Here is a 15,792-nt window from a genome sequence, read left to right on the forward strand (position 1 = left end):
TACCCTCACCAGAGGTGTCATAGAGCACTCCTGTAATATCTCTGTTTATTTTCCAGTTTTGCTCTGTTCATTATTTGCACATCTTAATCTGTTTGGTTTTTTTAGTCCTGCGTTATGGGGTGAGGTGTTTGAGTGCAAAAGTGTCCGAGTACTAAGTGAATCCACCAGAACTCTATGCAAGCATATGGAGAAACATGCAAACCCCACCTGCCTTTGAACTGTCCTGCTGTGAGGCAGCAGATCTAACCACAATTTCTATGTAGATATTTGTGGGATTTGTAAACTAGGAAGAATTTTATTCATGTGAAGTAATAATAATGGGCTGGATTTATACAGCGCTTTTCAAGGCACCCAAAGCGCTTTACAATACCACTATTCATTCACACACTGGTGGAGGCAAACTACGGTTGTAGCCACAGCTGCCCTGGGGCAGACTGACAGAAGCGAGGCTGCCATATCGCACCAGAATCAGAATCAGAATCAGAATGGGGTTTATTGCCAAATGTTGAGCAGGTTTACAACATTAGGAAATTGCTGCGGTGCTTCAGTGCAAACATGGTGTCATAAATAACACTTAAATAGACATGGAAAAAATAAAAGTAGGGATAAGAATTAAAAGTGCTACGTGGAAAGATATGTGCATGAGATATACATGAGATATATACATGAGAGTAAGAATTAAGAGTGCTACATTGAAAGATATATACATGAGTGCAGGTGGTGATCAGTGCCAAACATGGAATGATACAGTGAACACAGCGTAGGGTCATGTGTTAGTGGCGGGGACAGTCATATGGTTATTGTTCATGTGTCCAACAGCAGAGGGGAAGAAACTGTTCTTATGGCGAGAGGTTCTGGTGCGAATGGACCGGAGCCTCCTGCCTGAGGGGAGCAGGTCAAACAGACCATCGGCCCCTCTGGCCAACACCAGTAGGCGGTAGGGTAAAGTGTCTTGCCCAAGGACACAACGACCAGGACAGAGAGCCTAGGGATCAAACCGGCGACCTTCCGGTTACAGATGCACTTCCCAACCCCCTGATCCACAGTCGCCCCATATTGTGTAGTACAACCTGACTACACAATAAAATGTGCAACAGTGTGTTCCCATATGTTCAAATACAGTGTTTCCAGTCTTCCTGTGTCCAGATTGTTATTTGCCCTTATTTTTGCAACATTTAAGTAATTTTCTACTTTAATTTTTCTAAGAATAGAGTTATTCCTTTGTGCTAATAATTACTAAGCCTGCAAAAATTTGCCATTTTGTCCACTGCTCTAAATGTAGAACACATTAGAGGGGGTAATATGAAACGTCCACTGTGTGTGTGTGTGTGTCCTCCGTTAGCTGCTCTCCGTCATTATTTTCTAGTCAACAGACATCTGCCCACTTTGCACACTAACGTGGGGCAGTGGCTGAATGCAGCGCGGGAGAGGGGAGGAGGAGGAGGAGGGGGCGAAGTCTGGATGACGTCAGCGGTGTTTCGTGCACGCGGACAATGAGCTGTGGCGAAGAAGCAGCTGTGTGTACATACAGTAGCTGTATACAGTACATCAGGGCCTGTCAGCCAGGCAGAGCTGCTGTGTGTGTGGCGATGGGGAGGAAATAAAGCGGCTCTTCTACATGTCACCGACGCGGAAAGGTATGTGTGGAACAAACTGTTTCATGTTGCTATGCTCTCGGTTTTATTGTGATATGTATCGGTTATATTTAAAGGATAAGGCAGGGGGGGAGCTGCTGGGTTTCCGCACAGTGCGCTTTCTTTCTGCCAGTGCGGATTTGCTGAATAAACCGCTCAGTTTACATCAGGACGTAAATGAGCATACGTTTACCTGTTTAGAGGTATAGATTATTTGCAGGGTCTTTCTATAAACACCGTTACTACCGGGGAAGGCAAACGACAGCAACGTATCATCCGTTTGTTTTAAACGAGTCGTGACGCGCGCGCGCTCTTTGCAGGATATGGTGATTATTTATTAATTTCTTCACGGTGATGATGCACAGCAGGCGAGGCGCTCACTGGAAACAGGTGGTGCTCCTCTGCCATGTTTAGAACGGGCACAGATACCTAAATCCCACTCCCGGCGATGATTAAACAAAGCTGGTAGAAATATAAATAAGCCAAGTCCTCGGGCACGTCTTATTATCCAGCATAGAAGTCATGATGATCCACCAACAAGGTCGAGTCTCTCCAGGGTCCAGGGTCTGAATCCATTTGTTATGATTCCGTCAACTTTTACTGAAGCTTCAGAGAAATGCAGTTTATAATTGTATCTTTCATATGTCATTTGTACAACGTCGGTTAATTTCAAAATAAATAACTTCAGTATAACAACTTCATCTATCCCCCCTTTTTTCCCCCAAGTTAGGGTGTAGGGTTGCTGGTTGGAGCCTTTCACAGCAGATGTAAAGTGTAAATGTGGTGTGCACTCTGAACAGAGCACAGGTCTATGATAAATATTGTTTATTAAGTAGTCAACGACCTGCAGTCATTTTCCAAAGAAGCTGAAAATAAGAGTTAGGACTGGGGAAATTATCAGAGGTAAAACCTTAATAGCTGAATATGAGCTAAATTAATTAATTTTTGAAACACTGTATAAAAGTGAAAAAGAACTTACTGCATGTAAAAGTTAAAGATTATGCTTTAAGGTGAAAAGAGGTAGTTTTTGGAGGGTTTTCTTTTTTGGCTGTCATTTTGTACAAATTCAGAGGTTCTCTCACACTATTTAAAAAAAAATAGCCAAGTTAAATTTCGGTGAAATAAATGTCAGCACAGAACTGGCATGTTGTTTGGTTGGTTGTCTTTCAATGATAGATTTTTATTGTCACTTTGCATTCTTGTACAACAAACGTTAAAGAATAAAAAGAATAAAGAGGACATATGAGCTACTAAATTCCCTTCTGCTAAGTTGTTTGAGATGGATAATGCAATTATGAATAAATAAATAATAAGTGAATAAATTATAAATTCAGAATTCCACTGTATTTTCTTTTATTGCCCACCTCACTGGCTCTACGCTGATCCACGGTCACTTTCTCATAATAGTTTGGTACATTTTTGTAAATGTCAGGTCCTCCTAAAAAAAGTGCCCAACAATAACATTTAACAACCTTCCTAGGACAAAATAACATTTTCACTCCACAGTCATCATGGTAACAAATGAAAAAAAAATAGTGTTATCACTCATATTAACCATCAACTTTTTATTACACTCACTCAGAATAGGATTGAAAGGCGATGGAGAAAGTCTATTCCTCACTCTAACACCAATGCATTATTTCGAATATGATTTTATTTTTTAATCAAACTGTATTTATATATATATCTTTCAAAATATTAGTTATTGTCAATACTGGTATAAGGCAACACCCTTACCTTATACTATCATTGCAGACATGTAAAAGTTTGGCTTTATCATCAAAGCTGTGAAGAAAATGCTGATTTTGTTAAGCGCAGATGTATTCTCTAATGCATTAGAAATACAAGGTGTTATCATATAAGACAGAATATAAGGTGACTAAGGCATTATATGGAGTCAATGGTAAAAAAAAAAAAAAAAAAAAAAAGTTCGAACCAACGGCCACATCAATACTGATTCAAGTACTTTATTTACCCCTCAGGTAATCTAAGAAAATGGAGGGAGGAAACTTGTAAGTATATCTTTGTGGACATAATTTCACATAAATCAATAAGTTCTCCAAAGATTTTATAAAGTTCTTTCCAAGAGAGGGAGCAGTCACAGCACTGCGCCATTCTTTGTGTCATTGCAGTGGTTACTCCCGAGACTATCTTGATCGCTTCATCCAAAGCCAAGACTCATCTGTGGTAAACAAGTTCCAGCAGAAATACTGGAAAACCAAGCAGACTCTCATCAAGGTCACCGGGAAGAAGGAGGACGAGCATGTGGTCGCCTCAGACGCAGATCTGGATGCCAAGCTGGAGGTGAGCAGGAGTATTAAACGGTTTGGCCTTATAGTTTAAGAGCATGCTCAGTGACAGCCATGTTTGGCTCCTGTACTCCTCTGTCACACCACAGAAACATCAAGAAAGCTGAAGGTACCCTCCCTCAGGCAGGCTGCACAGACTAAAATGGCTTTTTGATTTACACTATGCCAGAAATTGCTCGAGGCTTAAAAGTTTTATTAGGTTGCTCGACCCCCCTCCCCCTCGTCTGGCATCCATTACTGGAGCGAGGAGAACTTAATTCATGAAATCAATACTTGATAAACATCCAGCATTAATCTAGGCCATGCCCCTGATAAACATCTCAATTTTAGACTGTATATAAAAGATGGGCGGAGCTTCCAGGTCTATAAAGTGAAGTCAGTGGAGAAGCGCATTAAACTTGCAGATTTTTTTTTCTAATGGTCAGGTGACTCCTGTGGGTGCAAACAGACTAATGACCCTAAAAAAAACCACGTATTTAATCATTTAGTTAGATTAGTTTATGTTCCGATTTTATATTACCATGCCTAACTAAACATCAGCTGTTCTTTGGGTAAATTTATTTTTATAACCTATTCATTTGGATACCAGTAACAGTTAAAGTTAGGAGGACTGACAGATGTACGGACACAGGCAGCTGTAGCCAACAGCTGTCTGCTACACCTCCACTAATGCAACTCACTGAACCTCTTTTTTTGTCTTTTGAATTATTTTTATTACAAATATGTAAGAAATAATGTGCCGGGTTGTGAGGTGCAGAATGTCCATAACAAATTCTAGTTTCAGTTTTTGAATAGTTTATTTACACCACTGCTGAAAGGCTTGAGGTCAGAATTTCTTGTTTTTTTTTTTCATTTTGTTTTGTTTTGTTTTAAATGCAAACCTATCAAACACATGAATTGGAAAAAATGAATATTTAGGGCAGTAAGGGTTTGAAATAAGATTTCTAATCTGAAAAAACAATTTTGTATTTTAAATTCTGTTTTCAGGTAATTTTAAGAAATTTCACTCTATGCTTCCTCCAACTAGTTTGGTTTGATGGTACAATGGCCATCAATGCTTGGCCACTTGATTATTGACAGGTTACTAGCCGACTGCTTCTTCTCCAGTTTTGCTTGGTATGGAGTCACGATTATTGGCCTGTTGGAAGAAACTGGGGAAAATGGTGCTGCAAAATTAAGTAGTCTTTTTTGTTCAAGGTTCTTTTTATTTTGTAGAACTCTCAGAGTTTCCCACCACAAAGTGTCTCCATAAGAGTTTTCCACCATGCTTGGCATCAAGCACTCCGCCAGCTCATTTTCTCCACATCTCAAAGATGTTTTTGTCTTTTTAATCTGTCTGCTCCTTTCAACTTGCTACAGTTCAACGCCAAATAAAGATCTAAACATCTCAAATATCATGAAAGCAAACGGGATCACAATCCAGTTCCACAGTAAAGACTTAAAATACAAAAAAAACAAAAACTGCTTCTAATTTCTGCAGGATTTTTTGTGAAAAAAGTAAAGAGTACCAGAGATTTTGATTTGATGGGCATTTGCACACAATACAGTCAAGCTGTAACACCAATGAGTCTAGTATTGAGACTGGGGAGTGCTGGCCACTCCATTATAGTCAGAACGTAGCTGTCTGAGTGCTCTCTCTAAATAGTTCTTGCACAGTTTGAATTTGTGGTTTAGGTCTCCTGATGTAAAAAGAAATTGGCTCCAATTGAACAATATCCACAGGCCACAGCACTGACTTTTCTTATTCCAGGGTCCTTTTACCCAGACCTCCAAGATTACCACCACCAGAAGGTGTCATAAAGCTCCAGTATCTTTCCATTTGTCCCACACCTCACAAATACTCTTTGTGGCCCAAATACTTCCAATCTTCTTCCATCCACGATCTATGTTGTCCATGTATGTTTCATCTCAGGGTTTTCCTTTTCTCAGCCAGACTTGGATATGACTTTCTCCTATGCAACTATGCCAACAAATACAGAAGTAAACCTTTCACTGTTGGAAGAAACTGAGTTTCGCAGGTATTTAGTGAAGCTGCCGGTTAAGATCCCGAGAAGCATCCGTTTCTCAGACAAGAGACTCTGATGGACTTGTCAGTTGTGCATTGGCGCGTCCACCTTTTCTTTCTATTGTTGTTGGAGTAATTTTGTGCTGTTCTATGAAGGGAAAAGTATGTACTGTTGTAAGAGAAAAAGTTATTTGGCAATTTCATTAATAGAATAATATTAATTTCTGAGAAGAATAAAGAGTTTGAAAAGACACTTTTCCCTTTTCTATTATTATTTTCCTTGTTTTGACACAATAAATGAACTCAGAAAAGCTGACGCTTTGGAAACTCAACTAGCTAAATTAATTGCATCTTTAATCATCGGAACAGCTTTCAGCTGTGCTAACATAATTGGAAAAGAGATTTTTAAATGATCAATTAGCCTTTTAACATGATAAACTTGCATTAGGTAACACAATGAAACAGAAGTGTTGTCTGCTGAAAACAGACTTCGGCCTGTGTAGATGGTTCATTTAAAATCATTAGGGATTTATCATCGGCAATTCCATTAATCATTAATCATCAATTACAACGTTTCATTTGACTAGGTGTTTATGCTGATATTGTTTTGTTATGCAGGTCTTCCACTCGATTCAGAGAACATGCATGGAGCTTTTGAAGGTCATTGAGCAGTATCAGAGGAGGATCTGCCGTAAGTTCAAATATAATTGTTAAATCATTTTGAGTACAACGAATCTACTGATTGAGTTTAAGACTTCTAGAATGTCAACCAAAACAAACACATTCTTAAGATATTAATATCCATCCAGAGTGATTTCTCTCTCTTACTGTTCAGTCCTTTCCCAAGAAGAGAATGAGCTGGGTCGTTTCCTGCGCTCCCAGGGCTCTCAGGATAAAACCAGAGCTGGAAAGATCATGCAAGCCACAGGAAAAGCTCTCTGCTTCTCATCACAGCAGAGGTAGGGGACACGGATCAATGTACAATCTGCCACATCCTTAAAATAAATCACATGCTGGACTAGAAAATAGCTTCAAGTAAAGGTCAGCCAACTGTATCACCCCAAATCCACAAAAAGGATGGAGAGTCATATCAGGAATGTTCATCAGGAGCAATAAAATAGCTGCCCTAACAGAGCAGATAACAGGGTTACTACACAGCATAGGTACTCTCACTCTACTGAAAACAGGGATTTCATTTACGTGTCCGAATCTGTGTGTCAGTCTGACAGTAGTGGTGATAATTATTATTAATATAACTTAGTAAATTATATTGTTTAGATTTTTTAAGATAAGCGGCAGCGTGAAAGTCATGTTGACGATTTTGGTTTTGCCAGTATTTCTATTTTTTTTTTTCCCATTGCTCATCTTTTGATTCTTGAGTTCACCATTTGCATTTCCAAGATCATTTAAAGCTTTTCGTCCTGGAGCTGAGATACTTTTCAGTGCAGCTGAATAAATCAGCAGACTAATCTGCAGCGTAGACAAGACATGACAAATTTTCCACATGATGATCCAAGCCACATGCAGCACCTTAATACGGAGTTTAATACGACACCCTGCAGATTGGCTCTGAGGAACCCGCTGTGCCGTTTGTACCAGGAGGTGGAAACGTTCCGTTATCGTGCCATCTCAGACACGTGGCTGACAGTGAATCGAATGGAGCAGTCAAGGACTGAGTACCGTGGAGCGCTGCTTTGGATGAAGGACGTATCTCAGGAGCTCGACCCAGATACACATAAACAGATGGAGAAATTCAGAAAGGTTTGTTTTGTTCTTTTCAGAGCACAGCAATGAAGAGATTAACAATCATTTTCATAGCAGAAAGAAAAGCTTACATACTAGCACAAATAATGCCTGCATTCTCTTTAGTTTTGCCCATCTCAGGGCTCAGGCATACGTGATAGTTCAAAGTGACACTTCAGGGTTTAAGCTGCACCTCCTGTGACAATTCATAATGTCTATATACCAGTAAGTCACAACTGCATATAATCCAATTAATTGTTCTTTTGTTAATTTAATGGGTACTTCTCAGACTGCAACCCCACTGTTGATATGATGAAGTGCTGCTCCCGCCTAGAGCAACATAAAAACAGTAATATCAGAGCCCTGCCAACGCAGTCTGTGGGAAATTGGCAAAAATATTATGACTTCCACAAATTCAATTTCTTCCTTCGCCGCAGGGCCTGCAGCAATCAGTAATTAATCTGTCAATTTTTTTTGATTAAATGTTTAGTCTTAAAAATAAATGTCAGAAACACTGGAAAATGTCCATCATCAGCTTACAGTGCTTCGTCTGGTTCATATTTATATTCTGTTTTAGTGGGACAACAGTTTAAAACCCTAAAACATGTAGACCATGTTGAAATAACTACAAATGCCATTTTACTAATCAATTCAGCATTAACAACACAACAGACCAAAAAGCAAGAAAACATGTTATAAAACCTGACACCAGAGGGCAGAACATACCCATAGATGGTGGTCCGCCTGCAAGAACCCAGCACTTTTTACAGTTATGTGAACAAGAACTCGACTGTTTGCATTTTCCTTGTGTGTCATATAATACTAGGTGGGGAGCATTTCACATATATTCTCTCTCAGGTTCAGGCTCAGGTGCGCACAACCAAAACGAGCTTTGACAAACTGAAGAATGACGTCTGCCAGAAAGTGGACCTGCTGGGAGCGAGCCGCTGCAACCTCCTCTCTCACGTCTTAACCACATATCAGGTTCGCCTCACAAGTCCCAGCTGTCTGCGTACACTCCACCGAGCTTAAATATGGTGTTTTCAATGGCTCTGCCACATGTGGCTTAGTCAGCAGGTCTAAACTATCACCCGCTGGGGTGAATTACTACTTTTACCTTGAGCAGCTGAGCGTGTAACTTGTTTCTTGTGTGCGTGTCTTAGACAACACTTTTGCACTTCTGGGAGAAAACATCCCACACCATGGCAGCCATCCATGAGAGCTTCAAGGGCTGTCAGCATTATGAGTTCTCTACAATTAAGGTCTGAGAGAGTCTCAGTAATAACAGTACTAAATGCTGACACTGGAGACATGTAATGACAATAAGCGATGATTTTGTTCCAATTATTGTTCCAGACTTTACAAGACCCTGTGGACAAACTGGCTAAAAAGAAGGGGAAAAATAAAGTCAAGGCAGAAACAGAAGAAGCAAAGAAAGAAGAAACCACAGACGACCAGTGAGCTTCAAGAAATATCTATTGTTATGCAAGAAAACCAAACGCGTACGAAAAACGGTGAAAATGTCGAGTACATGTATGGGCAATGTTCAGTCTGAACAGAGACAAAGAATTTCTGCAAGCCAGCTGTAGGTCAGCCTGACTCATCCCCGAGGCATCAACTAAGGCTGTTTTCTTAAAGCCACTGGTATGTCTCGTTTACGCAGACTGTTTCCTTAGGCGGCGGTGTGTGATGCAACAGGTTATGGCATTAGTGTGAAATGGGTGTAACTCCAAGCCCATCAGGATTATGGTTGTGAATGGGTGTACTTTAACCTAAACCACAATTATTCCCTAACCTAACCAAGCAGTTTTTAGGTCCTACACCCAACCAGCAAAAAACAAAACAAACTACCACACCATGACTTCCTAGCTGACAGCGCCATGGATTCAACATCCTAACACATACTTTTAGGTCTCTAAAAACAGAGTCAATGTCTCCTGATTGGTGCCAATGACAAAAGGACAGGTAGCACCTGAGAAAAACTGATCTATTGAAGGCCCACTGGGATGAGGACACACTGTGTATGTCACCTATGAACAAAATGCTATAAGCTTAATTTCTGTTTCTTTACAGACTCATCTCTCTTGTAAATGAAAACACCAGTGACAAGGCGAGAGAAGGTAAAAGATGTAAAACTTGAAGATTTAATTGTGTTTTTAAATTGCATTTTAGGTTGAAAATAATAACTGACTTCATTGTTAAATAATCTGATTATATGGAAAATAACAAAACTAAGAACAAATGGGACCCATTATCAATCCTGGCACCAATTTTTCTACAGTTCAGGGTTACAGCAAGGATGGAGCACTTGTTAGAAGCAGAGGGTGACCTGAAGGCCCAGCATAAAGATGTAGTGCAAGATGAGCAAGGATTATTTTGAACTGTGAATCATGCAAAGCCACATCAGTAGAGTCAGTGAATTCAAATGTGGAGGTGGAAATAAGTGTAAATGGTCCCCTCAGTGATTTGAGTCCATAGTGAATGGCAAAGCAAACTAAGGAAAGGAAAGCTGTCTTGAATCTAGATAATTATAATTAAAATTAATGTGAAAATTTAAACACTGTGTGGGGGGAAAAAAAAAAAAAAAAAAAAAAAAAAAGATAAAATCATCCAAACATTTTTAAATTAACACTTTTTGTTGCTTCCCAGAGTCGGAGGGAGAGGAGACAGACAGCATGGCCTTACTGAATGAGATCCTGGGAGGTTTGTCTGTGGATGAGGGGGATTTTTCTCAGGAGTGGACAGAAGTGTTTGGAGAGACTGAGGAAGGAACAAGTGCTGCATCCACCAGACCAACAGAGGCCCAGGACAAGGAAAACTTCTTTCTACCATCACAGCTTTTGGACCAGAGTTTGAATAATATGCAGTCTTCCATCTCAGGTCAGCCTGTGTGTGTGTGTGTGTGTGTGTGTGTGTGTGTGTGTTGCAACTGTGCTACTATACAAGAGTGAACCAGAAAATTGGCAAGTTGGTCCAAGGAAGCTCTTTAGTAATCAAAAGAATAGACCATTTGGATTTTGCTCCATTAGACCGATTCTCTCACCATGACCACCATGCAGAACCTGGAAAAATTAGCCACCATTAACCACCAATTAGCCATAATTTATTTTAATTACACATTAAGGAGAGATACATATTCCTAAAAACTAATAAACACAGTTTTTCTTTGAATCAGTGGATTAGCAAAATCACCAAAAGGCAGAGTTAAAATGAGCTGCTTTTTCCTCCCCAATGGTTTCCACACAGGCAAAAGAGTGGCTTTAAAAGGATTTATCAAATCCACATCTGTCAAAGTAATAGCAGGAGGCTGTTAAAATACAGCAATTAGATTTCCTTACCCGTAGGTAATTGCCAACTACTTTCCATCTCCTCTTGGCTTGGATTCTCATCTGGTATTGTTAACTTGGTTTTGTGAATTTCCAGCTTTAAAGGTTGCAAGCTGCACACTTCTATAAAACTGCTTATAGTTTGACTGCATTTCCGAGGCACATATAAGAATCCGGCAATTCAGTGTTAATCATTAAAGTGCAATAGGTCAGACAAAATGAGTGAGTGATTTACTGTAGCATGACTGAGATTTAACTCATGAGTCACAGCACATTACTGTGGGAATATTCCCACAATCCCAAAACAATCATTGAGAAAGAAAAGTCCTGTAAATATATGCAAGATGGGCGAGGTCAAGGAGAAACAAATGATATCAGGAGAGACTAACTTGTGAGTGACTTTTGGAAATATACTGAGGCCTCAGTCTCTTCCTATGAAAAGCCGTTAAACATGCATTTTCTACTTTTAACTGGTACGACAGATTGAACCCCAAATTAAGGGAACACGAAACTGTAAACACCAACAATAATTAGACCCAGCGTTGGTAGAAATATAAAATCGTTATAAAGCAAATGAGCGGTAGTCAATCTGTGCAAACAGAAGTGCTGCAGGGGCTGACTTGAAATGCAAAACTGCTTCTTACAGTTTACAGGGAAACAGAGCGTGCCTCTTCTCTTTTTCTCCTCTCAAATGTTGGCATGAGGCTTATCACACACACACTTAATATGGCATACATATCAAATTAGACCTTCAGTAAATTTTGTGCATCTGCAGAGTGACTTCCAAAGCACAAGCCCATTGAAAGCTGTCTGTCTCCACTGCAAAACTAAATTTACATCAGAGCTCTTTTGCAGTCATATTCAGAGTGCATGATCAGGCTGTGAAACTGGTAGAAATGTGGAAAAAAATCCTTTATTTTGCTTCTAAACATGGTTACTTGTTCTTATTATTAAATACTGCATGCTGTAACTAGCACTCATTCTCAGGCTTGTAAAACAAGTTGCTGTAAAGATGCAACTGCTGTGCAGTAAAGATTATGGCATGACCTTGACAACCTTGTACTAAACAGAAAGCATTTTGAGGGGATTTTGGTTAAAGGTCACTGTTTAAATTAAAAATTGCACAGGATCAGCAGCCAAACTGTATTTAAAGAAAACACAAAGTTTGATGAATTTTGCCTATAATAAAGGTTTTAAGTTGTACTTTTACCAACATCCTTGTTATTGCTGGACTCTGCCATAGGATAATATTCAGTACGTCTCTCGTCTTCTAGAATAGAATAGCCCTTTATTGTCATTGTACACAATGACAGTAAAGGGCTATTATATTCTAGAGCATGTTGGATTGAAGCAATAGTGGTGAAAGAGGTCAGCCCTTCAAGAGGCAGACAAGCCAACAGAAAGCAGAGCAGACTGATCCAAAAGAAGTCACAGAACTCCGGATGGAGTCCAAACTGGCAAATCAAAACTAAAACGGCTCATCTTCAAAGGAAGGAGGAAAAAAATCCACATATTCCCAAGAGCCAAGCAATTTCAGATCCAGGCAGTAGGACTTAAAAGGCAAGGTCAGGGTGCAACTGTAAAATCTACGAAGTACTTCAGCTTATTCAAAAGTTCTGCTGAAGGTGAAACAACAATACACAATTAAAAACAAATTCTCCATTTGGTTAAGTAAGAAATGTACAGCACACTTCACTGTTCTCTCCAGAGCCATGAAGTGCTGCTACATGTTGCATTTTCAAGACACGGAAAAGAATGGAAACCAAATAAATATGTCTGAAACAAGACAATTTCTGTTTTGTATTCACAAAATGTTTGCAATGCAGTAAATGTTTTGATTTTCTGTGGGACGAGTCATCAGCTGTGTGCGATGGAGTGTAATGACTCGTGTTGGATCGTGCTTTTGCACAGTAACAGTTTCCTAGTGAGTAACCCGAATCTATGCTTCCTCTTCAGATTGGGCCCCACATTCTGCCACTCAAGCAACTGAGCACTCATCTGAAGTCAATCAGAGCACTCCAAAGCCAGCAGAGAGAGGTAGGCCTGGGCGATATAAGTCAAGACATTAGAAAGACATTAGAAAATAAGAATGAAATGGATAAACTAGAAAGCCAACGCCAAACCGTCACGCTGACTTTTCTTAGTGATATTTACCTCGTCAAATCTTTTTACAGAGGCAGAAGGGACATCCAAAGATCTCTCAGCGTGGTTCAACCTGTTTGCCGACTTGGACCCCCTCTCCAATCCCGACGCGATCGGCAAAACCAACACAGAGCACGAACTTCACAATGCATAGTTGTTCTTCTGCATCACATTTTACCCTTGTAAGGGGTACAATAAAATAAGTTTAAAAGCAGAAAACACAAAAAAAAAAAAAAAAAAAAAAAGCAGCCTGATCTGACTTGCAGAGGCCTCATGCAAGAATAATTCATATTTTCTTTCTAAAGTGGAACATGACAGGGTGTCTCAGGTAGACAGGCAGATTGTCTAGTTTCCTTAACCTCCTAGGACCTGGCGTCCACATATGTGGACATCACATTTTGGGTTATTTAGACCTAAATACTCAATTTTGCTCTACAAGCGCCTGATACCCACTTATGAGGACATTATACTGCTACTGTTTTATCAAAGTTTTAAACAAATATCCTCATATGCGGCTCTTATTTTTTCTTAAAAACAAAAATAATCTGGTAATTCTTTGTTTTTACATTCATTGGGCCCCAATACGCCCAAATATCAAAGAAAAATTAAAAATGCATGTCGTGGAAGAGCTCGGGTCTTAGGAGGTTAATATGAATTAGTAACCATTTAAAAAAAATATTTAACAAAAATTAACTTCACTAATTCACTGTGGCATCACTTGCAAATTTACCATGTTTCCTGGTTGCATGTATCGGCATATTATGACTACGTAGTTCTTAAATTCAGTTTACTGAGAAAGCTCACTCCAAAAGCCGACTCAAGGAGTCCACGGTCACTTACTGTTGAATAGCCTGTGATGACAGGCCGCTGACAAATATAGTAGTAATATTTTGCCTAACAACCTTTTGGGGTTTTTCCATGGAAAATAAAAGGCATCCGCACAATGAGCATGACAGACAGCCCATTTTGGAGCCACGCAAGAGGTGTTTTCAACTTAATCTTAGAAGGAAATATGACTAGAGACTGATTTAGAAGAACACCACAAATGTTCTTGCATAATGCCCAGTGTCATAACTGAAAAATAGAATATGTATGATTATAACTTCAGGAAGATGAGGTTTCTTTTAAAATTGAAAATCTAAAATATTTTTAGAGAAAAAGTTGATACGAGGCCAAACTACAAGGCCATAACATAAAAATGTTTTTAATAACTACAACAATATTGTGGTTTTATTTTGTTAAATAATTGCCAGTTAAAATAATGAGCTCAGAATGTGTGTAGATCTATGTTATCCCTGCAAAAAGCCTACATAAGTGTATAGAAAGGTTGAGATATCCCTAATATGGCTCTCAGGCACACAGCACTGGCTGTGAGCGCTGAATCACCAACTGTTAAACCCTTCTCTTTGCAAATGGCCACCAATCAGGAAAAATCTGGCTTAAAGCTAGAGTTGAATGGCTTGTGTCCAGACAGTAGCTGACCTGAAGGACTGCACCAAGGACCATTATACATAAGTAATACTCTGAGTGCTAAGCTAGTCCAAAGTTAAAAATATGGAAGTGGCGATGAGCACAAGTCCCTTTAAATCAGGCTGTAACCAGAAATGAGCAGATTTATTTCATGGTGGCAGTATTATGCTTCTGTCAGAGCCCCATGAACTATTACCAGCTTTGTCATGAAAGAAAAATGTAAACATTAAATTATTTTAGCAGGGATACCTCAGTACGAGTTTGGAACAAAACGCCTTTGACAGTAGCTGCCTTGGAAATCTCTCTCATAGCATTCATGCTTCATTTCCAGTTCTCATTACTGAAGATGTCAAACTACTGCGTGAGATGCACAATATGAAAGAAGGCAAATATGACAAAGATAACAGTTTGTTTACAGAGCAGTGGAACATGTTGACTGGAGGAATTTTAATGCAGTTAAACAGAATTATTTAAACAAACTGAAGCATAATTGCCTGGCATTGATCTATTCAGCAGTGCAAGAATTTAAACTAAACTCCTTTCTCACCACATCTGAAGGTGGAATTTCATCCATGTAATCCAAGTCGTTTCTTTGATCAGACACAAGCTTGACTTTTTTTGTAAGGACTGATGATGTGTTTGCAAAATACAGTATATGTGATCTCCTTTTAAGTATAATCCAGAAGTGTGTTGATTTAAAACACATCAGTCATTTATTACTGCATGTTGCATGCCTTCTTTTATGTTAAGCAGTAAACGTGATTCAGTGAACTACATGTTTATAGTGATGTGACATTTTTCCACGTTCCTGTATTTACTTAGTGGTTACTGGTTTTTACGGGCATTATACGCTGCGTGAGTGCATTATTCTAGAGCCAAAAAAGAGGAAACTTTAAGAATCGTGTAAATACAGTCTTATTCTGACTTTAGTGACAATGCTGCATAAACTGACTACATATCTGAGTAAATGCCTTAATCAAATCACACGTTAACACAGAGTTATAACCCAGTGACATTTTTTTGTTGCTTTGTTTCATATTCATGCCATATTTATTATTCACTCATAACCAAATACAGCAATTGCCTTACCTTAACTCCTATTTGCATATAAAATCATGCTTATGAATACTAATTATAAGGTTTTTTTCCCCCAGGTCATAGAT

The 15,792-nt window shown here is 39.2% G+C and overlaps 1 protein-coding gene across 1 annotated transcript; it reads left to right on the plus strand.

The window, feature by feature from the left end:
• The first annotated feature begins 1,453 nt into the window (after nucleotides 1-1,453).
• ica1 (islet cell autoantigen 1) lies at nucleotides 1,454-15,405 on the plus strand. Its single transcript, XM_026185583.2, has 13 exons — nucleotides 1,454-1,637; nucleotides 3,617-3,646; nucleotides 3,767-3,938; nucleotides 6,567-6,639; nucleotides 6,784-6,907; nucleotides 7,511-7,709; nucleotides 8,550-8,675; nucleotides 8,855-8,953; nucleotides 9,048-9,148; nucleotides 9,765-9,811; nucleotides 10,341-10,571; nucleotides 12,974-13,054; nucleotides 13,192-15,405. Exons 2-13 carry the CDS (start codon nucleotides 3,630-3,632, stop codon nucleotides 13,311-13,313), a joined length of 1,392 nt encoding a protein of 463 aa, XP_026041368.2. The 5' UTR covers nucleotides 1,454-1,637; nucleotides 3,617-3,629; the 3' UTR covers nucleotides 13,314-15,405.
• Nucleotides 15,406-15,792: the final 387 nt, after the last annotated feature.

The sequence above is a fragment of the Astatotilapia calliptera genome, chromosome 11, assembly GCF_964374335.1.
Source record: "Astatotilapia calliptera chromosome 11, fAstCal68.1, whole genome shotgun sequence".
Taxonomy (NCBI): Eukaryota; Metazoa; Chordata; class Actinopteri; order Cichliformes; family Cichlidae; genus Astatotilapia; species Astatotilapia calliptera.